Raw genomic sequence first — 24,837 nt, 5'->3', positions numbered from 1 at the left:
TTGGGCTATGCCCTGGAAAAAACAGCTGAAGTCCCAAACAAAAGAAGATCCGCACACTCAAAAATAAAAATCAAATACTTACACAAAGTGTCGGTAACCAAATATTGAAAAAAATTAAATACCGAGTACAAACACACTTCAGAGATCTAGTGCCCTTCATACTGCAAACAAATGTTATCGAGATCAACAGCCCCAGTACCATCTTTTGAGTATACACGGCCAACTAAAACTTCCATCACTAAAGAAATTGTCTGAAAAATTAATCGAACTTTTTTGAAGACGACCGTGTGAGCAAAATGTGCCCAGGGAAAAAGGAGTTTGTTAAAAAGGGTGGCATTAAAAAACAAAGAAGAATTCTATTGACGACACTTTTATCTAATCTTCACAAAAAAATTTCAAAAAGGAGAACTCATGGAAATATTTCGAAGGCATCATTCTGTCGTTCCAGACCCTTTTGGTTACATTTCCCAAAATGATTGACAGGGAAACATGTGCCTGCGTGAAACACGCAAATAATGGATTTTGCTAATAAAAGCATTAAAAGTAACTAATGTTATAGCGCAGCGGTCTCCTGCTGAAGTAGTGAAATTTGTTTGTAGTTGTGTTCAACTGATAGCAAAAAATGCATGTTAAATATGTGTTCACAGTGCAAAAGTAATGAAGTCAAGTTCTGCTATGAAGAAGACTTTTTGGTTAATTACCAGAAGTGGAAAAATGGTAGAAGAGCAAAAAGTAATAAAAAATGAAAAGAAAATTGTTAAGAAAACTTGTCAAGGTGAAAGAAGTAGCTAAAGTATCTGTCTTAAAAACGTATTTAAAATACGAGTTAGCTATCTTTAAAAAACATGTTTTTTTACGCAAAACACCAGGCAGGTGCTCTAAAAAACAAAATTGAAAAAAACTTCAGAAGGAGAGCTTCTCTTCAGATTAAGATTTTTCTGAAATTAAGTAGCCAAGTACGAAAAGGAAGTACAATCGGTTCACTTTGGTGCTAGTAAAAGGCATCTATCCTTAAATACTGGGTGTGTGGTATGCTAAAGAAGGATGACACCACAAAACAGACAACATGTTTTGCCTCTGCCTCCGATAACTTGGACCACTCAAGCCCACGCCGTTTGGGGTCACATGAAACCTGTTTTTTTAAACGCATCCCAACAGTTCCATGCAACTAACCGCTGTTCATATATTTACTGAACAGTCCATCTAGTCAGTATAGAAAACAGGATAAACCTTTATTTACTGAAGACTCTTCTGGCCCGAAAAATACTATTTACCCGCAAATGGAATCGATTCACCTGGAAACTTCACTGAGGCCGGTCATGGTAAGGGGCCAATGGACGGGTAGTGGGGCTGGTACGTGTCACTCTTTAAAAGGGAAGCTGATAAAAAGGTGTTACGTGGATCTGACATAACTTTGTGCCAAAGATTTGTGGATGCTCTTAAGTAGTTATAACATTGATTTTGTATGAGATCCCATCAGCAGTTATAGAAGAACTTAAAGTTGGAAGTGTGGGAATAACCTTCAGCATACCCTTATAAAGGGGATTATGCAGGTTCATCAGGTAACTTGTGGACATTGTACTGGCATTATGTATTGTCGTACACTTTCTTGTTTTGAGTGTTCAGCAGAAACATCCTGTAGACACTACAAACTCTCTGAAGTCTTGCCAACTGATGATCAATTATTACATTAAGCACTACTCAAAATAAGATTGATTTCAAAACAAAAAACCCCTCAAAATTGTCAGTTTGATGACGTATTTACATCTCAGAAGACGAAGAGTATATCACCCACTATGACCAACCTGAATTAAAGGAACAAAAATTTGACCCAAATGTATAAATGTAACACAAAAAAGGAAGATTTTTGCAAAGAAAGTTACTTCTGGAGTTCATGTTTTGGTTGAATACAAATTTACAAAGGAAAGAAATCCGAAGATTGAAACAATTTATTGGTGTAATGTCAGAACGACCTCTCTCAAGAAGATCGTCACCGTGATGTTTTTGAAATTATGCAACAAAGATACACCAATTATATTTTGCTAATGAAAAAAGATTTTGTTTTCGGTTCATGGTGATCAAATTAAGGCCATATTAACCAACCCCAACTGTAGTAATGAAAGGGAATCGCGGTTTTTTTACAAAATTATAAAAAGCAAATGTGGAACTAATCTAATTAAATATTACTATTAAGTTTTTTAAGTGTTTAGTTTTTCAATGAAGGATTTTAATATCACACAGGTTATGAGTAACACACTTTATTGTACGAGTTGTAACAAAAATATCTTCTAATTTTTTATTATACTACACTAAATTTTAAAGAAACTTTTACTCAAGCAAAATTTGTCAAAGCACATTTTTTTGCTGAAAGCTATCAATATGCCGCCGTTATTAGTAACGAACCATAACCTCAGATCTCCTAACCTTTGTTCTCCAACATTAAACACGCAGTACTAGGGTATATCTGAATATTACAAATCGGTGACGCACAAATCGGTGACGTTAACGATGAGGTTATAGCGTTATCGATTTGTTGGAAATACACTTCTAAACTGTGTGACTTTGCAATAACTGTTGTTAAATAATTTTTATTTATATAATGTTTGAAAGTTATGATTAAAATTCATTTTAAATGTTTACTTTTACTTTTTCTAAAATTAACGTGATTACTACGAAATAGTATAAACAACCTTTAACAGTTTTCATATGCTCTGTAGCATGTTGATTTAGAACAAACAAATTGGATTATAAATTAACACAACAAGATTTGTTAAATTACTATTTATTGGCATATTGTAATTATAGAAACTTTATGATTTTCCTCAAAAAAATTCTTAAATTAACCAAATCTCTAATACATTTATTTTTAATTTAAAACATACGTTTTTAAAAAACTTTGCAACACTTTTTCTCTGCTTTTGATTCTAAGCTCGTGAAGAACCATGGTACGTTCCTCAAAGCTATCAGCAAAGGAAAAGTATGATAAGACAGAAAGCATTGACAAAGGAACGTCAGCGAAAGGGGTTATAAGATACGAATGATAGAAGAAAAGAAGAAGAAAAGAGGATAGTATGACAGAGATCGTTTCTTGCTCGATTGAAAGCAGAAAATAAAATAAAGAAAATATCAGAAACATGACCTCCTAGAGAACAAAGAAAAATGCGAAAGTATTGGAAAGAAAGAAAATCTTGTTAGAAGCCTGAAAAATTAAATTCACTGAAAGAAGGTTTACAGTATACCAGTCACGGTAACCCAGCTTCTCGTCTAGCTTACTCCTGATTACGACGTGACACCGAGTGAGAGGAATCTGAACAAAAAAAGAAGAGGTGCGCAAAAAAAATCCGAAGAGACAAAGCAAAGGCCTATAGAACTATAGCCACAGCAACAAGAGAAGATTAAAGAATTAGAAAAAAAAGTTAGGAAAGTATAAAAAGCGGTTGCACAGAGAAAAAAGAAACATTTAATTTGACTCATCCCCATCTCCAAGGAAAAGAAGTACGTATATATTAAGAGGTGAAAAAGACTCCCGCGAAGTGAGGAAAACAATTGTTCTTGGGCTAAGATGCCCTGGAAAAACAGCTGAAGTCCCAAACAAAAGAAGTCGCACACATCAAAAATAAAAAATCAAAATATGTACACAAAGTGGTCGGTAACCAAATATGAAAAAAAAAATACCGGGAGTACAAACACACTTCAGAGATCTAGTGCCTTATACAGCAAACAAAGTTATCGAGAACAGCCCCAGTACCTTTCTTTTGAGTATACACGGCCAACTAAAACTTCCATCACTAAAGAATTGTCTGAAAAATTAATGAACTTTTTTGAAGACGACCGTGTTGAGCAAAATGTGGCCCAGGGAAAAAAGGAGTTTGTTAAAAAGGTGGCATTAAAAAACAAAGAAGAGATTCTATTGTACACTTTATCTAATCTTCACAAAAATATTTCAAAAGGAGACTCATGGAAATATTTTCGTGAAGGCATCATTCTGTCGTTCTGTCCAGACCCTTTTGGGTTACATTTTCCAAAATGATTGACAGGGAAACATGTGCCTGCGTGAAACAACGCGAAAATATGGATTTGCTAATAAAAAGCATTAAAAAAGTAACTAATGTTATAGCGCAGGACGGTCTCCTGCTTGAAGTAGTGAAATTTGTTGTGGTGTATTTCAACTGATATCAAAAAATGCATGTTAAATATGTGTTCACAGTGCAAAAGTAATGAAGTCAATGTTCTTCTATGAAGAAGACTTTTGGTTAAATACCAGAAGTGGAGAAAATGGTAGAAGAGCAAAAAGTAATAAAAAATGAAAAGAAAATTGTTAAGAAAACTGTCAAGGATTTTTTTTTTTATGAAAGAAGTAGTCTAAAGTATCTGTCTTAAAAAACGTATTTAAAAAAACGAGTTAGCTAAATCTTTAAAAAACATGTTTTTTACGAGCAACAACACCAGGCAGGTGCTCTAAAAAACAAAATTGAAAATCTTTCAGAAGGAGAGCTTCTCTTCAGATTAGATTTTTTCTGAAAATTATGTAGCCAAGTTACGAAAAGGAAGTACAATCGTTTCACTTTTGGTGCTAGTAAAGGCAGCTATCCTTAAATACTGGTGTGAGGGTTATGCTAAATAGGTGAACCCACAAAGACAACATGTTTTGCCTCTGCCTCCGATAACTTGGAACCACCAAGCCCACGCCGTTTGGGGTCACAATGAAAGCCTGTTTTTTCTAAACGCATCCCAACAGTTCCCTGCAACCTACCGCTGTTCATATATTTACTGACAGTCCATCTAGTCAGTATAGAAACAGGATAGAACCTTTATTTACTGAAAGGACTCTTCTGACAAAAACCCTTTGTTTTTTTTTTACCCAAATGGAAATCGTTCACCTGGAACTTCACTGAGGCCGGTCATGGTAAGGGGCCAATGGAAGCGGGGGCGGTGGGCCGGTACTCTTAAAAGGAAGCTGATAAAAAGGTGTTACGTGGATCTGACATAACTTTGCCAAAGATTTTGTGGATTGCTCTTAGTAGTTTTCGAACATTGATTTGTATGAGATCCTAACATCAGCAGTTATAGAAGACTTAAATGATTGGAAGTGAATAACCTCAGCATACCCCTTATAAAGGGATTATGCAGGTTCATCAGGTCTAACCTGGAGGCTTTAAATTCATTCATGATAAAACCCTCTAGAGTTTTGATATTTTACTGATAGGTATTTACTACCTCAAGGATGTTTTATTGTTTCTCACGATCTAGCAATACAAACCCCACCAATATTCTCTGAACCTTTATTACCAATCAGATCATCTAACTTACTAGTTTCTTTTTTCAAGTTTTTCACATCTGTTTGTGTTTTCCTTTTTTCTATAGGCCTATTCACTACGTAAAGGTTTTTCAAACCAACATATGAAATGGGTAAAATAAATATTTAAAAACTGTTGATTTTTCTAATGGGAAATGCTTATAAGTGAGTAAGAAAGCAATAGAAAACAAAGTGAAGGATAACAATCCCAGGCTAATGAAAGAAACCGTCAATCGAACTAACACTAGTGTCTTCGGGTACCATACAGGACAATACCTTTGGTTGATAACAAACGAAAAACATACCTCAATACAAGTACGCTACCCATTGGCAACACTAATCAATATAGCCTGAGAGGTCTAAATACATAAATACAAGTACGCTACCCATTGGCAACACTAAACAAGATAACCTGAGAGGTCTAAATATATAAACTTGCCTAAGTCTAGTTTCCTTTCTTAGAAATTCAAAAATTTCATAGTGTATGGTGTAGTTATTAATTTTCTGTGTAAAAATAGTTTTGAAATGAGTCAATAGCTGAGTGACAAATGTGAGCAACATATTAATTAGTCTTGAATGAAAGAAGACTTTACTGTTAGCATAGTCTAGAAAACTGTTAAATCTTGTTCTAGAACGTTTTAGGTAACGTAAGTAAAAAGTAAGTATAGTATTTACTTTAGCCTTGTTAACTAAAACCACTTTTAACAATTTCTTAAAATAGTCAGGCCAGAACTATGTTTATATTTCCAGAAAGTATATTTATATTGCCACAAACGATAAAAGGTAATGTACAAAAATAAATAACACATTTAAAATTTAGTTTAGTCTACCCCTATATCTGAATTATGTAGTCTAGTCCTTTAATCTAGTGGATAAGGGGAATCGGGATCGGCCCTGGGTGGAGGGCATTTAATAAGCTACTTAAGAGTTAGGCATAGACTAAAAATAGGGGATGAAAGGGTTGTCAACATGTAGGCTATATGATAATAGGTGGGGAATTTTAGTAGTAGGAAAAACAGATCTACCAACTGTGTTTGAGGGTAAGCCTAGTTTTAAAATGTTCCTTGTTTGTACAATATCTCCTATTTTTGTCATTATTGCAGCTGTTCAACTGTTCTCTTAGTCTTGTTTATTACTTTACAAATATTTGCTCATCTCATTATTGAATTGTTCTACTCACTTCCCGATTCATTTGTAAAATTTTGCTGAGCAATTATAGCCTAATTTCAAAAGTACAAGCAAATTTGTATGTAGCCTACGCCTAGTAGGCCTAAAGCATTAATGCAATGATCAGGTCATAGCTTATAAAACTCCACATCATATGATATCACAAAAATTCCTTTGTAGAAGAAATATACTAGGCCTACCTAGCCTGCATTTGTGTCAATTTGACAGACTAGGCCTTTTCAAGCCTTAGTCTAGGCCTTTGTCTATATTCAACCCAGAACATAAACAGCATTGATTATTTAGGTATATACTAAAAAAATTCTGTTAAGAGAGTTAATAATACAAAGTTTTGTTATTGCAAGCAGGTTTAAAGTCAAAAAAATGTCTAATTTCAGTTATTACGAAATGCATGCTATGTATGCAAACATGTCTAAGGGTCATATCAAAATCCCATCACCGCTTTATTTGTGACCTAAACCATTCCAAACCTTCAAATCACAATACTCGGCGAAAAAGAAATTTTACATTGGTTACTTAAATGAATTTATGAACCGTACCTTGTCCGGTTTCTTCTTTGAGGGCTTGCTTCAGCCGATCAACTAAAACCGCTTTTACTCCTTTCGTGTCAAGTCCTCTTGCAGATAATTCCGCGCGCAATTCTACAACTTTAAGTTTAGCTGGATCCATTTAAAACTTCAAAAGTCAGGTAAGTAAAACTTACTTACCTTACGAACTAACATTGGCGAATTAAAGAAATTAGATATCACAACACTTCTACTTCCACTTGAGTCGACAACCACCGCAAAACCGAAACAATGACTACAAAATTGTAATGGCGTCGCTTTTCACTCACCAATCACCAAGACTTGCAAAGTCGCTTCTTGTTCGGCTGTTGCCTCGCTGCACTTCGAATTCAGTCCGAGTCCGACTGTTCGTCTTCCCAATCCCTATGCTTGGTCTTGCGATCGGGCATGATCGGCCATTTCCGTATAAATTAATTTTTAATAATGCTATTTTCAAAGACTTCCGAATCGTTATTTCTTGTTATGAAATATTGTAAATATATCAAATGTTTTAACAAAAAATATATCTTTTCTTTATTGGCGTTAGTCGTACAAATCGGTATTTTTTCTTTTATGCTCCATAATCACGTAGTGCTATTAATAATTTATACTCCTTTTAACTTATTACATGTACAAGTGGTGTAATTCCGTTGGAAGAATAAATAAATAAATAAAATCACGGTGATAAAAATTACAATTCGGAAAAGACAAACTTGTATAAAATAGTGCTGTAAATTTATATTGTCAAAATTAAATAAAAGAAAGAATTAAAAAAATGTACGTAAAAAATATTTATAAGACATTAATAATTTGTAACCAATTTTATAAATAGTAACTATATGCAACAATGTTTGAAAACAAAAAAATAAAGAATAATAATAAAAGAGAAAATACTTATTTTGACTACATTGAGTTCTTTCTAAATTTCATATAAAATAATCCGAAATTAGTCTACATGGACGTACAGTATGTGCGAAGGCTATAAACGCTCTAATACAATAAATATATATATATATATTTACGCACACACACAAACACAAGTTAATAAATGTATATAATACAAAACTATTTTTTATGTAATATTTACAGACAATTCAATAAAATATGAATCTAAAGATCTTAACCAACATGAAGAACTTAAAAGCGATCACTTAAATCAAGGAAGTCGTTCTTTTTAAGTCTATACGCATGTCCATTATTGTCCAGTAAATTCAAAGCAAGATTATTTTAATGTCCTTCTAGCTTAGATATGTAGCGTACACTATACTTTGAGCCCTCCTCTTCTCCATGTGCAATTACAGTGGCTCTGTGAACCACCGCTTTGTAGCGAACCATGAAGCTTGTAGTATTGTTCTCAACACTTCTTAGCACTTTGGATTAGAAACGCTAAATTATTTGCAGATTCGATAAAGACGCATTGCCCCACACTTGAAATCCATATGTCCAGATAGGTTTCTGAACTAATGTGGACAGAAACAATTTCAGGAGAGAGATGTGATTTTCTTCCAAAGAGCCAATACATTTTCGAAAACTTTGTATTTAACTGCAGCCGTTTATTCCCAAATGTGGATTCGCCACGTTAATCGCCTACCGAGGAGGATTCCCTAATATTTCACATAATTTTGTTGAATTAGTTGAATGTTTCAAGGAAAACGTGAATAATGTCCTACGTTAAGAGTAAATATTACATGCACAGATTTATTTTTATTTACTTTTATTCTCCAGTAATTGAGCCAATCAGATATTGAATTCTAAATGTCTTGCGAGATCTGAGAAGCCAAACGTTGGATTTTATGAGAAGCTAAAACTTCAATGTCACTTGTAAGGTACACATTTCACTTCATTCGTTGGTATATCTTCTGTGAAGAGTATGTACAAAAAAAGGACCCAATGCACTCTCCTGCGGAAGTCTAGATTCAATTTTCAGACCTGAATAATAATTTTGAAGTTTAATTCTGTAGTGTATTTCAGATAGATCAGATTTAATAACATTGTAGAAAGAAAGAAGTAGAAGTAATTTAATCTTGAACAAAGGACCATCACTCCAGACTTTGTTGAATGCCTGGCTACATGTAGAAACGCTGCAGAACAGAATTTGGCCTTTCAAAAGTTTGTTTGGTTCATATATTACTCTATGCACTTGTTCAGATGTAGAATTGATATTTGGAACCACAATATTAAACATTTAACAATGGCTGGAACCGTTTCGAAAGCAATTTTTCAAAAAGCTTCAAAGGAATTGATAGGAGGCTTATCGGTCTATATGAAGAAGCCTGATTAGGTGGTTTGCTAGGTTTCGGGATAATAACAGTTTCGGCTATCTTCCATTGAGATGGAATGTACTCAAGTCTTAGAATGGCATTACACAATACAGTTAGGAAAATAATTCCTTTATGGGGAGCTCTCGTAACAACTTTCCAGCAATGAGATTATAACCGGGATATTTTTTTCTAAAATATTTAACTCTTTTATTGTTTCCTTCAGTAGGTGTGAAAGAGGCAATCCGAATTTTATGGGTTTGGTAATTCTAGGAATTCCTTTAATGCAGGCTTTCATCATATTTGTTGTGTACATGATTATGATTAAACACGTTAAAAGTGGTCGGCAAAGTACTCAGTTTTTTCTATCTCACTTTTCACCCGTCAAGCTTAGAAATAGAAGAGATCAGGATTTGAAGCTTTCATCCTTTTGGTCACTTTCCACAATGTAGTCGGCCATCTCACTAGGAAAACAATTGGCCGTGAATTACTTGAAACTACACTTTGTTTATATTTTTAATATTCTTTTTCATTATCTTCAAACTCAATTAACATTTGTTTTATTAATATTATTTCTTTAATTTTACGTGATTCTTCATAATCGACGTTTCTTGGCAACATTTTTCTATGAAGAACAGATAATTGGCTATTACTGATACTAATAGTTTAGTTTTCAAGCTTAGGAGTCGATTTCCATGCAGAAGACTGAACCGAAGAAGAAAACGCTTCAACTGATTTTCTATGTCCTCGCCGGATTTTAAGAAAATGTTCAGCCTCAGAATACCATTCAACAAATCCCGAAATTTGTTCCAGTTAGTACTTTAGTTTTCCAGTTGCTGAAACTTATTAAACCCTAGTTCTGAAATGTCAAATCTTGTAGGACAATAGAGAGAAGAAATAGTCAACTAACTAATCCAATCTTCCATTACAACACTGGTAGCTTGAATATTATTTTGCTAAAACTTTGGAAGGTATCGATGTCTTATATTCTTCTGCATTGGCATGGTCAGTCCTACAAACAACACAATTTGGAATTTTAAAGTAATTTTTGTTTGTGAAAAGTTTCTCAGATACCAACATTTTCTTCTTACCTAGTTCGTCCGATGTTACTTCAGCATATAACAGAGATGGCGCAGGTGTTACAGTACGCTGATGAGCCTGTGGTACAGATGGATTTAGGCCTTGGGGAAATATATCAGTCCTGGCATTTTTGGTGATGGAGTAGATGCTTTCCTTGTACTCAATTTTAGAGGTGGAAAGATTTATGTTTATGTCCTTACATAAAGAGTATCCTTTGTACTCAACACCTAGTACTCATTAAAGGGGAGCCTTTTTATATTTGTTACAACTAGTAGTATCATGATCGGGACCACATTTTACACAATCGTTTGGATGCAGCAGTAAGACTTGGTATGCCAATGCATCTGGTACTTTTTACGTTGTACATAATTATTACGTTTATATGGAGGTTCAAATACGATTTTGGCGTTAAGTAATAACTGGACGTTTAGAATGTCCTTGTTACTAGCAGACGGTTCTAAACCAATAGAAATATAGAATGATAAAGGATCCTTAGATCTTGCACTTCTTAGATTCGATATATTTCTAGCAGTGTTGCCATAAGTTTCTATTGCTGTTTGTATTTCCTGTTGCTCAGTAGAGAAGTGCATGCTTTTAAGAACATCTATGTAGTCCCTGTTTTCCTTGATTTGGTACATATTAAAACCGACCTTAAGCTCAGTTACCTGTTTTGTAAGCTTTTAACAAATCTTAAATTAGACCCTGTACAAAATTTTCTATTCGGGGTACTTTGGTATTACCCGGAGGCCAATTCTTTGGAAGAAATTTTGGCGATGATCTCTCAAAAGGTTTCTCAAAAGGCACCAAATATTCTAGAATGTCAACTCTATGATCGCGTAAATTTCCTCATCTCCTGTCTGCGGTACACTACGGATTTCGACGTTTGACATTCTCGAATCTCTTCTTTGATGTTCTTGAATTTGCATTTTTAAATGACATTCCATTCGGCATCTTCCCCTCTCTTACCTAGGCTGGCGACTCTCAACTCTTGACATTGACTTCTCAGCTCTCAATTTCCACCTTGACCGCAGACAACCTAGCCATAACTTCAGCAGAAAAGTCTTGCTAGTTAGGAACGTGTTGAAGTTCGTTGTGAATTCTCTATTGTATTCAGCAATTTGTTTCTGTATACTCTTAAATAGACTGAACATGGACGAGTCCTCGGAGTCAGACTTGCTTTGCACGTAGATCGTGTTCTTGTTGCGATCATAGCTTTAGGTTTTGAGATTGTCTGTTTTCGGCAACGTCGGGGATGAAAATAGCTAAGTAAAATATTAGTTTATCTGATCTTAATGTTTATTAGCACTGATGACGGGTCTTTGCAAGTAGTGCCACAAAGGAAAACGAGAACGTACTGTACTCTAATCCCAACTTTGGCAGTGATATGACAAAGTATCGACTCAATGTTTCTAGTGGGTTAGGTAACGAGGTAACGGGAGCATATTTTTATCTAACAACTTTGCTGCTCTGGTCCGAGAATAACTATGTCGCAATAGATAAAGCATTATCCAAGAGGCAAAGAGGGAGCAATATCACCTTAGATTTTTGTACCAGGTATACAAAATGTGACTAATGTGGTACAGGTTATCGACTCTGTTTTGAATAAACACGAATACATTAGCCTATTTTTGTATTTTGTTTACCCTAAAGATCCCAGAAGCAGTTGAAAATTAACATACATTATTACACTTAACCCTTTGGCTGCTATGCAACGATATGTCGTTTTTGGTAATCGTGCCGAAAAATGCTATGGAGCGATATTTCGTTGTTGCGATTTTTTTCTCCAGCGCTAAATATTACGTTATTTACACGCGGATTGCGGTAAATAACAGTTGAATAAGTTTACTTTTCCTTAAAAATAACAACAACACTTGTATTTGCTATTTTTTTCATAGTACACTAACGGCAAAAAACAGCTGTGATCTAGATAGCACAGGGTAAGTTTTTTGTGTTTTTTTTTTCATTACATAAGTAAAAAATCTACATTTTTGTATGAAAATTTCAGTATGTACTCAAAACAACATATGGTTGTAGGTAAAAATGTATTTAAAAAATAAAAGTTAAATTTAATTATGTTTTTCTGTGTCAAAGTTGAAAAAAAATATATTTATTTATTTGTTTATATAGTTTTGTATTTTTCAAAATGTATTATTTTTATTTTCTTACATATATTATACTACAAAAGAAAACATAAATCAATGAATAAAAATAATAACAACACTTGTATTTGCTGGTTTGTTATAGTACACTAACGGCAAAAACAGCTGTGATTTAGATAGTACATAAGTAAAAATCTATATTTTTGCATGAAAATTTCAGTATGTACTCAAAACAACATATGGTTTTAGGTAAAAATGGATTTAAAAAATAAACGTTAAATTTAATTATGTTTTTCTGTGTAAAAGTAAAAGTAAAAGTAAAAAGCAAAAGTAAAAAGTAAAAAGCAAAAGTAAAAAGCAAAAAAAAGTAAAAGCAAAAGACAAAAACAAAAAAAGCATATTTATTTATTTGTTTACATAGTTTTTTATTTTTCAAAATGTATTATTTTATATTTACTTACATATATTATACTACAAAACAAAACATAATTCAATGAAATAGGTTAAAATTTGGGGAAATTATAATTTTTTTTAGTAAAACTCTACAAATTCACCATTTTAGGCTCAGCACTTTTGGGATAAAATCCGATAAAAACCTGAGCACTTTTGGGATAACATGTCAAGAAATTCTTAGCAGCCAAAGGGTTAATCCGATAAACAATATGAATTGAGGAGTCCAGTTTCAAAATGGGTCTTGTCCACGAAAAAACTTTTTTGAGTTATGCACAGATTTGGATGTACAAGTAAAGGACTACATTTTAAGAAAATTGTAGTCCTTTTAAGAAAATTGGTTTCAAAAAAATCCTCGTCCCATTTAAATTTGCTATTAAAAACTACATGTTGTTTTAAAGTAGGTCTTGTCCTGAACTGTGTTGTTTCAAACAGAATCATGTCCACTGTGTCTAGTTTTGAAGCAATATGAACCTTGTCCTATTTAGCAAAGATGGCTAAATGGTTGTTTTGGATCAAAATTGAACCATGTCCAAGTTGTAGTTTATTGGTTTACTTGCTGTATTTTCGTGATAAAACTCAGAATAGGTTTATATAGTTTAGAAATATTTTAGTTTAAAAGGCTGTTTGGTGGGCAAACATGACTGTTTACTTCACAGGTGATATTGCTTGTTTATTCATTACACAATTACCCATCATCAACCCAAATGGACACTGGTGATTATTTATTTACAAAACAACTAAGTTAAAGTTTGTTTACTATCGAAGCAATGGATAATCAAACTAATACTGTGAAACCTGTTCAACCTGGATCGGAGAGAAAGAGGAAGAGAAACCCTGAAAAATGGAAGTGATCTACTGAGAAAAGAAAAAGGCATGTTTGTGCTTGTATTTTAGGTTAGGCCTTAGCAGTTTGGGTAGAAACATATAACATGTTGAGTACTGTTTTGGATGTTCTGGTATTTTGACAACTTCACCTGTCTTAACATAACATTATATATTGTAAAGAACCTATTCCAATTATTAAAATTTACCTAACTATAACCTTCATATTCTAGTACGCTTTGTTAGACATTCTACATCATGTGAACTGAATCTATTGTTTCAGATACTCTTCAAAAGGACTTCCAAAAAAAGCTGTCTGTATCCACAGAGGGACACATCAATTCGAATGCAACCAACTGAACATGCAAGACGTTAGAAAGTTTCATGAAAAGTATTATGAAATTGCCAAAAATGAAAAGGATATCAAGGAAAAACAAGACTGTTATATTTTAAGATACATAACAATAAAAACTCCAAAGAGGTCAAGGCCTAGGACTCAGCATGGATCTAAGAAACATTTGACAGCTAAGTATTATGTTCCACGATATCGCCAACAAGCAGGAACAGGCCTAGTTCAGGTATGTCAACAAACATTTCGTTCTACGAGTATATTAAATGTATCAAAATCACGAATCCAGAGACTGCTAAAAAATCAAATGAATGACATGGGATCCACTCCTAAAGAAAAAAGAGGTGGGGACCGAAAAACTGTTTTGTTTTTTCCTAAAAGAAAAAGTGTTAAGAGCTGTATTTAAATACTTGCAGCATGCGAGTCACATTGCACAAGGGCGAAGTCTAAGCTCCGGTACCTTCAAAGTGACTTGTCAGTACGCAAACTTTGGAGAATGTACATATTCAGGATAACTTAGATGTAGCTCTGAAGGTAAAGTATTTTAGAGATATTTTTTTATATGACTACAATGTCAGCTGCGGTACTACAGCTACTGATAAGTGCTCACGTTGTATTCAGTTAAAAGAAATGCTAAAAGTGGCTGAAACTGCCGGAGAAAAAAAATGATCTTATGATTTCTTTGAGAGTGCGCAAACTGAGAACAAAAGGTTTTTTTAATGCTCTTAAAACAGAGGTTAGCACCCATGTAACTTACTCGTTTGAATGCCAAAAAAATATGGTGCTACCAAAAATACCAGACCAACAATGTTACTTTAGTAGACAGTTTTATGTCTACAATTTCACCATGTGTGAGGGTTCTTCAAAATCCAAACAAAGGATAGAAAACACATTCACATATACTTGGAATGAGATCCAAAGTGGAAAGGGGTCTAATGAGATTGTATCTTGTGTCTATGATCGTCTTAAAAATACAAATTTTGAACCAGGACAGTCAGGTGTTAGACTGTTTGCGGATGGCTGTGGAGGCTAAAACAAGAACTCCATATTAATAGGGATGTTAAGCAAGTGGCTCCTTCAAGAAGCGCCAAGACAGGTCAAAAGTGTTTCCATATTTTTCCAACACCAGGTCACTCTTATCAGCCCCCAGATAGGGTGTTTGGCCGCATTGAAAAACGTGTTAACAAAATGGAAACTATTATTAAACGCGAAGAATATCATAAAGTATTTTCTGAATTTGCTACAGTCAAAAACCCAGAGGATGGTTTACAGTTTTTTGACTGGAAAAACACTGTCGCAAAAGTTTTGAAAAAACCAGGAAAATGGCATTTTAAATTTGCTCCAACAAAACGATTTATTTTAAATCGAAGTAACAGTGGAAACATTCTACTAAGAGGGGGGTTATCTTACAACTGCGACACAGGCACATCAAAAACTGTAACACAGCCAAATAAAAATCCTGGTCAAATCAGTCCAGAAAAAATTGTTTTAGGTCTTCTCCCCAAGCCTGCAAAAGCTAATGATGTAAAGAAACTCCTGGAAAAAAATGTTGGGCCAAATTGGAATGATAGGCAAGATTTGGACTTTTATAAACTTGCCCTAAACAAAGGACAAAGAGAGGAGACTGAAGAAGAAGAGGATGAACCCATGGATGATGTGGAAATGATTGCATACAAATGTTGTTTTTCATGTATATAATTATTTTAGTGTGTGTTAATAAATACAATTAATATAAAACAGAACAAGTACTTTAATGAAGCCCCTGTTTTTAAAACATTATCTACTATTTTTACTTCAAAATGGGTCTTGTCCCCTACTGTTTGGAGCATAATGAGTCTTGTACCTGGCGTTGTTTCAAAATGGGTCTTGTCCTTTCGTGTTGTTTACTTTTTGCATACATTTGGCATGTTTTATTGATTTTGTTTGGAAAAGAATGTATATGACACTAAACTAAATACCTAGTACATAACCTATGCTATCACATCATTGTTACATGGCGAAACAGGTTTTGATCAATAACGCAAAATCAAGTTGAATGGACAAGACCCATTTTTAAAATGGACTCCAGAATTATCCTGTACTAATGGAGAAGTGGCTAAATACGGGTCTGCGTAGAATTTTGCCAATTCCAGAAAAAAAAAATATATATATATAATATATATATATATATATATATATATATATATATATATATATATAAATGGGAGGTTTTAGAAGGAACATATATGTCAAACTTCCACAACTGAAACGGAGTTTGACATTTGTTAAAAATGAATGGTTTTAGGAATATTACTCTTTACTAACTCCTTTCCAATGCAGTAACTATTCTTATAAAAGATTACTAATGGTGTAAACTGACCAAAAATGTCTTCGTTATCCGATTTATAAAAACAAATTTGCAATTCATTTATGTTTACCTGATTATATATGATAAATTGTTCAGTTAATAACATTCTATGCTAAACAGGACTATAGTGTAGTAGATCTCATAAGTCTAGGATTGGAACCTAGAAAATACTATTTGCTGGCTTTTCATGACGTAAGTCATGCTTTCTACGAGTATAAAGTATTGCTCCAAAGCTATCTTTTAAAATAAAATATTCATTGCCAAATTTGTATTACAAACACATATCTTAACTGGAAAACCGGATTTCCAAATAAGTTCTACAATACACTCTCTCTTAATAAGAATTCAACCCAAAGTACCTCAGGGAAGAGTATTTAGACTTATGTTATGTATAGTACTCACTATTCACAGCCGATCTTCCAGCGATTCCAGGAGTAACAGTTGCAATATGCACGAATGACACAGCTTTGCCCGCCTCTCATGAAAATCTCATTTTTGCGTCTCGAATCCTATTATATTAATTCCTTCTGACGAATAAAGTTGAATATGTCACTCAATACGTACTATAAATGTGTTCCTATAAACAGTTTGTTAGCAAACTAACTGAAAAGCTCTAAAAGCAAGCTGACGTATATTAGTATTGTAACCGGCGAGACGGGACTTTGGAAATAAGAATCAGAAGACTAGTTGGCCGCAAGAATCTGATTTAATTTAATCTTTCACAATTATTAAAATACTATTTACATTCCCTAAACTGTAATTTTAAAATATATTAAACACTCATCAGCGAAACAGTAGATTAAGAATTTAAGATTTTAAAGGGAAGGGCAAACACGGAGCGACGCATTACGTTCGAGTACCGGCGATCAACTCACTCCACGCACATACCTTTTCGCTACAGATTTTGTTAAAAATGGCGGACGAAACTCTGTACGGTGCTGCTCCCAAACGATTTACTTGGGCGTAACAGAGTCTAGAAACGATACAGCTTGGCCAGACACAGGCTGGAGTCAGCAGAATCAGCAAATTCCTCAGCCAACTGCAGCTAGAGCTGTCACGGATATCGGGCCACTTCCGCTTAACAACTCAGTTGAGATCAACTAGAATATTCCGAGCAACTATTACTTGGACTTATATCTTACTAAATAAAATATATAATAATCACTGTTCCTTATTTCCTTTTAATGCCACCACCGGATGATTCCGGAAAAAGAAATGAATTTTGTGCAACAACGTTTGAATTTTAAAACACTGTTTATTATTGATTAGTTTATAAAAAATACACAATTTCGATTGGTTTAAAAGGTGGAGAGCACTTCTGAATGAAATAAGATATTAATTACATTATTGAAAGAATTTAGAAAATTTGTATAATAGAGCTACAGAGAATCACATGGTAACGAGTCTGAGGCCTGAACTAGACTGCCTTGCAGCACATGCAGGTGCTGAGTCTGCGTTGTCAGCAGTCTTATTGCTGTCCTACTCACTTACTTTCAACACTGCCGTACACTTTACAATTATTATGTCTTCAGTTAAATTACACATTTAGACATTTTACCAATAGGATGAAATTTGTATACAAACAAATAAAGCATAATATGTTCGGGTCGTTACAGGAACAATGAAGAATCGTTGTTTAATAATATTGACCTCGCAGTGTCAATTGGTTAAGGGCTTTCCTAATGAGCCGTCACAGTATTACGTTTTAAGTAATAACAGCTATTCAATGGAAGGGTATAAATAAAATAAAAATAATAATAGTATAGCATTTTTTTGAAGATGCTGAGGAATGTATTTATTTACAACACAAAATTGCTCCCATATCATGTCAATTAGTTTTTTTTCTATTTAGATACTTCAAATGCTTTTAATGTCCAAAATGACTGGATGTGGAGTGGAGACGAGAGTACACTATTGTGTACGTATTTGGAAGGAAAACAAGTTGCACAGATTACAAAGAAATACAGGTTGCAATTTTCCCATTGATGTCCGTTTGCAAAGATGCTGAAGAAACGTATTTGGGACGGAGTAAACGGCTAACCATTCTTTCTAATAGTTAGAATTCTAATTATTAGTATTGAAGTTGCTAGGGCTGCGCAGAGCTAAAGAGGGCAGCCCTTATTAGAATTAGTGATAGGATGTGCAGGTGCCAGTTATAGTGTTAAAACTTTTTAACGCACAACACTTCAAAAGGGACTTGCATTGATAATATCATGTCTACATTGCATCCGGACAGATGGACTGCTTCTGTGTTACATACACCAGTCTCCGATCACAATGCTATCCTTTTCTGTGTTAGTTTGGAGTCTGCAAACCCAGATAGAATAAAATATAAACACAACAAGGCCTATAAGCGATGAAAACTCTGCTAGATTTTTGTATAATATTAGCAAAGTAGACTGGTTTGTTGTATATAATAGTACCCTAGATATTAATGATACGTTTAATGTGTTCTTTGACCTGTGTCTATGGGCTTTAAATATTTCTGTACCAATAAGAACTGAAAGTATGGATAACAAAAAACAAACAACAAATGGTACCACAAAGGATTGGTTAATTTAAAAAAAGAGTTGGATAGCCTTTACTTTTTATTTTGTAATTCCTCAAATAACAATGTAATTAGGGAAAAATACAAATCACTGAAAGCAAAATATAAATGTGAAATTAGGAGAGCCAAACTAAACTATAACAATAATTTTATTGCTGGATCAGTGAATAAGTCAAAGGCTTCATGGGCAGTTGTTAATGAAGGTAGAAATGTAAATAGTAAGCCCTTGTATATACCAAATTGTCTGTCTGCAGATATGTTTAATTCTTATTTTATTAATAGTATCGAGGATATCACTAAAAATGTACCAACTTGTCAAAATGACCACAATTTTTTCTTAAGTAGAAATATAAAAAGTAAAATGCCTTTAAGTGAAAATTTTACTATCAAAGAATTCACTGTTGAAGAAGTGTTCTTAGCCATAAATAAACTAAGAAATAGCTCTTGTCTAGATATTTATGGAATAAATGATTTACACTTAAAATTAGCTTCTAAGCACATAAGTGAGGTCTTAGCATACTTATTTAACGTATGCATCACACAGGGCTTTTATCCTTAGAAATTTAAACAAACAAAAGTGATACCAATGCATAAGAAAGGTTAGAAAGATTTGTGTTCAAACTATAGACCAATATACAGATGAAATAATTAGTCTGGGCGCACGGCCGGTCGGTGGTAGGCTATGGCGCGGGGGGAAGAGGGTGTGTGAATCGGTCATTCCTGAAAACATCACGCCCGCGCCACGGTGGCGGACTTCAAGGTCGGGCCAGCCGGAAGGGCTTGGCTGACTTTTGACTCATCTTTCCCTCCAGCAAACCTTCCCTCCAAACAATATAATACCAGTGTGACATCTGTTGTCATAGAGTGAGCATCGTTTAAACTTCAGTATTAACAGTGAGTTGTTCTAAGCTGTGTGTATTTACTGTGTGCAGTTAACTGTGAATAATTATTACGTTCAGTGTTTTTTGTATTGTGTTATTTTGTTTTAGTAAGAAAGCTTATTTCATAAGCAATATGTGTGACCGCGTGAAATCAAAACTGAAGGGTAGAGTTTTGCACAGTCAAAGTCGTGAAATTGTCAGTAATGTATATACATTCATGAAAAAGGAGGCTGATGAAAAAAACTTTAAGTATACCCCTTGGCAAAGGCCCGTGTCCGAACAGCAGTAGCTACAGGGCGTCTCAGAACGTGAAATCTCAAGAATTAATAAAGAGCTTAAAAATTTAACCGTTAATAATGACAATGGTGAAAGTAGCTTTCTCACCCCAAAACAAATTGAAAAGAAATCGTAAAAAAGCCTATTACAGGATTGGATGACTTTTGACAAAGCTCTGATAAGGCGAGTTGTGTACGAGTTCCATCTTCTAAAAAACAAGCTACCAACTGTATCTTTGTTACATGAAGAATTGAAACAGCGGATCGACTTTAAAGGTTCAAAATCAAGCCTCAACAACATTCTTAAAGAACTTGGTTTTCGATGGAGAAGGACACAAAATAAACCGCAAGCTTTTGATCGAGACTAATGAAATAAGAGAAAAAAGAATTTCGTATTTAAAGAGCACTCAAACGTTATAGAGATGAAGGACGTCCAATTATATACCTAGACGAGTCTTATATACTGACAAGTCATGTGTCAAGTTCATCGTGGTCTGACGAATCAACTAAAGGAATGCGTGTTCCCATTTCGAAAGGGGAAACGGTTGATCATGATACACGCAGGAAGTGAAGCTGGTTTTTGTTCCCCAATGCATTGACAATGTGGAAGGCATCGAGTCATTCGGGTGATTACCACGATAACGTGAATACGGAATCAATGATGAAATGGATGAGAGAAAAACTTCTGCCTAACATACCACCAAGATCAGTTATTGTTGTTGATAACGCCCCCTATCACAATGTACAAAAAAGACAAAGCACCTACTTCAAAAAGTAAGAAACAATTGATGAAAGATTGGCTTTCTAAACATCAAATACCTTTTTCGGATGATTTGCTAGTCCCGGAGCTGTACAGGGTTATTCTCCTAAATAAACCGAGATTTGTTAGGTATGAGGCTTGATGAAACTAGTGACCAGCAGTGGAGGACATGTTGTGCTTTCGGCTCCCACCATACCACCCGGACTTAAACCCTATTGAACTCATTTGGGCCTGAAGTGAAAAACTACGTAGCCAGTAGAAATATTCAGTGCAGTTTTTCAAGTATTAAGTCTTTAGCGGAAGAAAAGTTTTCACTTATAGGTGCAGAGGAATGGGCCAGAAAGTGCGAACACGTGAAAAAAAATTGAAAATGATTTATGCTTCAGCTGAGCCCCAAATCGACAATCTCGTGGAATCAATGATCATTTCACTCGGCATCAGCAGTGACAGTGAAAGCAGTGAAAACGCGCCAGATGACTTGAGCGGCATTGAAGACTTGGGTGATTTGAGCGGCATTGAAGATTTGGATTGAAGCGTATGTATTAACTTTGTTACATAATTTTATTATTATTTATTAACATGTTTTAAATTACTTCTGTCATTAAAAAAACTGTGGAGAACGTTGAATACAACACTGTTCTGTTCTATTCTATTATGTAAGGATCTAGCTTTATATTTAAGCCATTTAAAGGCAGTTTAAGATTTAAAATGTTAAAACTGAACTTTTATCCTTATTTTATCCTAGAAAATATATTAGGTAAGGTTTATAGGTAAGCCAAAAATGTCATTGCTTTCACGCTAAAAGAACTGAAGACTGGGAACTGAAGAACTGAGACTGGGAGAAGCTCGCGTGCCGAGTGTTTTATAAATATTAAGATAACGCTTAATTTCCCCCGGAATGAGGGGTTCGTAGAAAAAAAGTTTTTTAGACAAAAACTGCAGTTTAATCGATTTTCTAAAACTTTTCCACGGGAAGTTTGATACTGACAGAATAATAAAAAACTTCCTCGCAGAGCGAAAAATTTCATGTCATAAAAATTATCCAAACTAAAACTGTACTTGGTTTTTTACTAATTTAGACATTATTATTTTAGAATTGACATTTTTTTTATACGTATTGGTTGGAAAGACAGAATGTGTTCTTTAATTTGATATAACTTTTATTACGATAAAGTAATGGCAAAATGCTCATTTCATGTGTTAAATGGAATGAGTTTTGTGAAACGTTGCGCGTGACAGCGAAATAGAACCTCGAGCGAGCCGAACCTTAGTTGAACGGCTAGTAGTGCCAGAGCCGCGAGCCCAGACTAATTATTTCATCTGTACATTGTGCCCACAGTGTCGAAGGTCTTGGAATGTCTTATACATAGTCAGATGATAATCTTCCTCCAACGAAATAATCTTTTATCAGAGTGTCAGCATGGTTTTAGGCCTAAGCGTAGCACTGTTGCAGCCACTCAAGCTCTAATTACAAACTGATTTAAAGGTCTGGAGGCTAAAAGGAGTGTTCTCTTTAGATCATATGATATGTCCAAGGCCTCCGACACTGTAACACATGATGTGCTGCTATATAAGCTGTATTTTTACTCGTTTCACAATGTTGCCATTTATTTTTTTAGGTCTTTCTTGGAAAATAGATGGCAGTCTGTATATTTAAATGGCTCTTTTTCCAATTCTTTGCAGATTGTACAAGGTGTACCACAGGGGTCTAATACTTGGCCCGACCTTGTTCATAATTTACATGAACGATCTTCCAAGTAACATCATGGAGCAACATGTAGAGTGTTTTATGTTTGCAGATGATCTGGCAGTGTGTGTTCAGGGTATTAATCCTCAGAAGGCTAAAGATATTGTTACCTCTAAATCAGATGTAATACATGACTGGTGTAATGCTAATAAGCTGAGCTTAAATAGGGAGAAGGTTCAGGACATACAACTTTGCCTTCGTTCTGGTTCAGAGAGATTGGCATCTTTAAATTTCCTGGGCTTCCATCTTCAGTCCAACCTCAAATGGCACTCTCATATTGACAATCTGGCCGCAAAAATTCTAAAGGGTCTATTTATGATTAGATCATTGAGAGGGAATGTGTCTCCTGATGTTCTCCTTTGCATCTACTATGGTCATGTTCATAGCCACTTGTCCTATGGAACTTCACTTTGGGCGAATTATTCCTATGCTCACAAATTATTTGTGTTATAAAAAAAGCTGTCCGTCTTATCTGTGGTGCAGACCGGCGGGATCACTGCAAACCATTTTTTGTTAGGCTAGGTATCATAACTCTACCGTCAATGTATGTTTTTTTCAGTTCTTATGTATGTAAGGGAAAACTTGCAAATCACAACTAAAGTTAGTGACATACATAACTATATGACAAGAAATAGACATAATATAGCACAAAAAAGATGCATGTTTTCAGCAACTCAACAAAGCTTTTTGTATCAAGGGATTCAAATGTATAATACAGTACCTGAAAAGTTAACCGACGTGAAAAACTGGCCATAGATTTCCATCCATAAAAAGAACGAGTACTGGGAACTAGTTCCTAAATGAATCCTAACCTAGTTCATCAACTCAAACCATACAAAATTTATATATTTAATTAATAACGTGAAGATAAATACTACAAATAAAGATTTTAAATGAACAAACAGTACTTTTATGATAATAATCCCCCTTTTATAGCAGCAATTTTCAAGACTATACTCAATTAAAAGGCAAAGTTTTGAGAAACCCTATAAAAGGGCCCATACCTTAAAAACTTACAAACCAATTTTGATAAAACCTTCTGTACACATTCATCAACCTGTGTACAGAAAGTTTTTATCAAAAATTGGCTCGTACGTTTTTGAGATATGGCTGTCCATAGATTGGTTTTTGTCAGCACTTGACCTGTAAAATCGATGTGGCTCCGGAAATAGGCGTGGCCTAAGAATGAGGCTTGTATTTTAGTATACTAGACCATGTAGTGAATGTGTACAGAAAGTTTTATCAAAGTTGGCTCGTACGTTTTTGAGATATGGCTGTCCATAGATTTGTTTTTGTCAGCACTTGGCCTGTAAAATCGATGTGGCTCCGGAAATAGGCGTGGCCTAAGAATGAGGCTTGTATTTTAGTGTAGTAGACCATGTAGTGAATGTGTACAGAAAGTTTTATCAAAATTGGCTCGTACGTTTTTTGAGATATGGCTGTCCATAGATTGGTTTTTGTCAGCACTTGGCCTATAAAGTTATTGTGGCTCCGGAAATAGGCGTGGCCTAAGAATGAGGCTTGTATTTTAGTATACTAGACCATGTAGTGAATGTGTACAGAAAGTTTTATCAAAATTGGCTCGTACGTTTTTTGAGATATGGCTGTCCATAGATTGGTTTTTGTCAGCACTTGGCCTATAAAGTTATTGTGGCTCCGGAAATAGGCGTGGCCTAAGAATGAGGCTTGTATTTTAGTATACTAGACCATGTAGTGAATGTGTACAGAAAGTTTTATCAAAATTGGCTCGTACGTTTTTGAGATATGGCTGTCCATAGATTGTTTTTTGTCAGCACTTGACCTGTAAAATCGATGTGGCTCCGGAAATAGGCGTGGCCTAAGAATGAGGCTTGTATTTTTAGTATACTAGACCATGTAGTGAATGTGTACAGAAAGTTTTATCAAAATTGGCTCGTACGTTTTTGAGATATGGCTGTCCATAGATTTGTTTTTGTCAGCCACTTGGCCTGTAAAATCGATGTGGCTCCGGAAATAGGCGTGGCCTAAGAATGAGGCTTGTATTTTAGTATACTAGACCATGTAGTGAATGTGTACAGAAAAGTTTTATCAAAGTTGGCTCGTACGTTTTTGAGATATGGGCTGTCCATAGATTTGTTTTTGTCAGCACTTGGCCTGTAAAATCGATGTGGACTCCGGAAATAGGCGTGGCCTAAGAATGAGGCTTGTATTTT

General features: G+C 34.6%; 1 protein-coding gene across 4 annotated transcripts in view; it reads right to left on the bottom strand.

Annotated features, from left to right (window-relative positions):
- LOC124364480 (heterogeneous nuclear ribonucleoprotein U-like protein 1) overlaps positions 1 to 7,398 on the bottom strand; it is an 84,956-nt gene extending 77,558 nt beyond the window's left edge. For all 4 annotated transcript variants that reach the window (XM_046820006.1, XM_046820007.1, XM_046820008.1 and 1 more), the window contains exon 1: positions 7,021 to 7,398. In XM_046820006.1, coding sequence (XP_046675962.1) covers positions 7,021 to 7,150 — 130 coding nt within the window. In that variant the 5' untranslated portion in view covers positions 7,151 to 7,398. The remainder of the gene's footprint in view (positions 1 to 7,020) is intronic.
- Positions 7,399 to 24,837: the final 17,439 nt, after the last annotated feature.

This window comes from Homalodisca vitripennis, chromosome 6 (genome assembly GCF_021130785.1).
Source record: "Homalodisca vitripennis isolate AUS2020 chromosome 6, UT_GWSS_2.1, whole genome shotgun sequence".
In the NCBI taxonomy this organism is placed as follows: Eukaryota; Metazoa; Arthropoda; class Insecta; order Hemiptera; family Cicadellidae; genus Homalodisca; species Homalodisca vitripennis.
The sequence above is the reverse complement of the archived record's forward strand: the minus strand, read 5'-3'. Positions and strand labels throughout refer to the sequence as shown.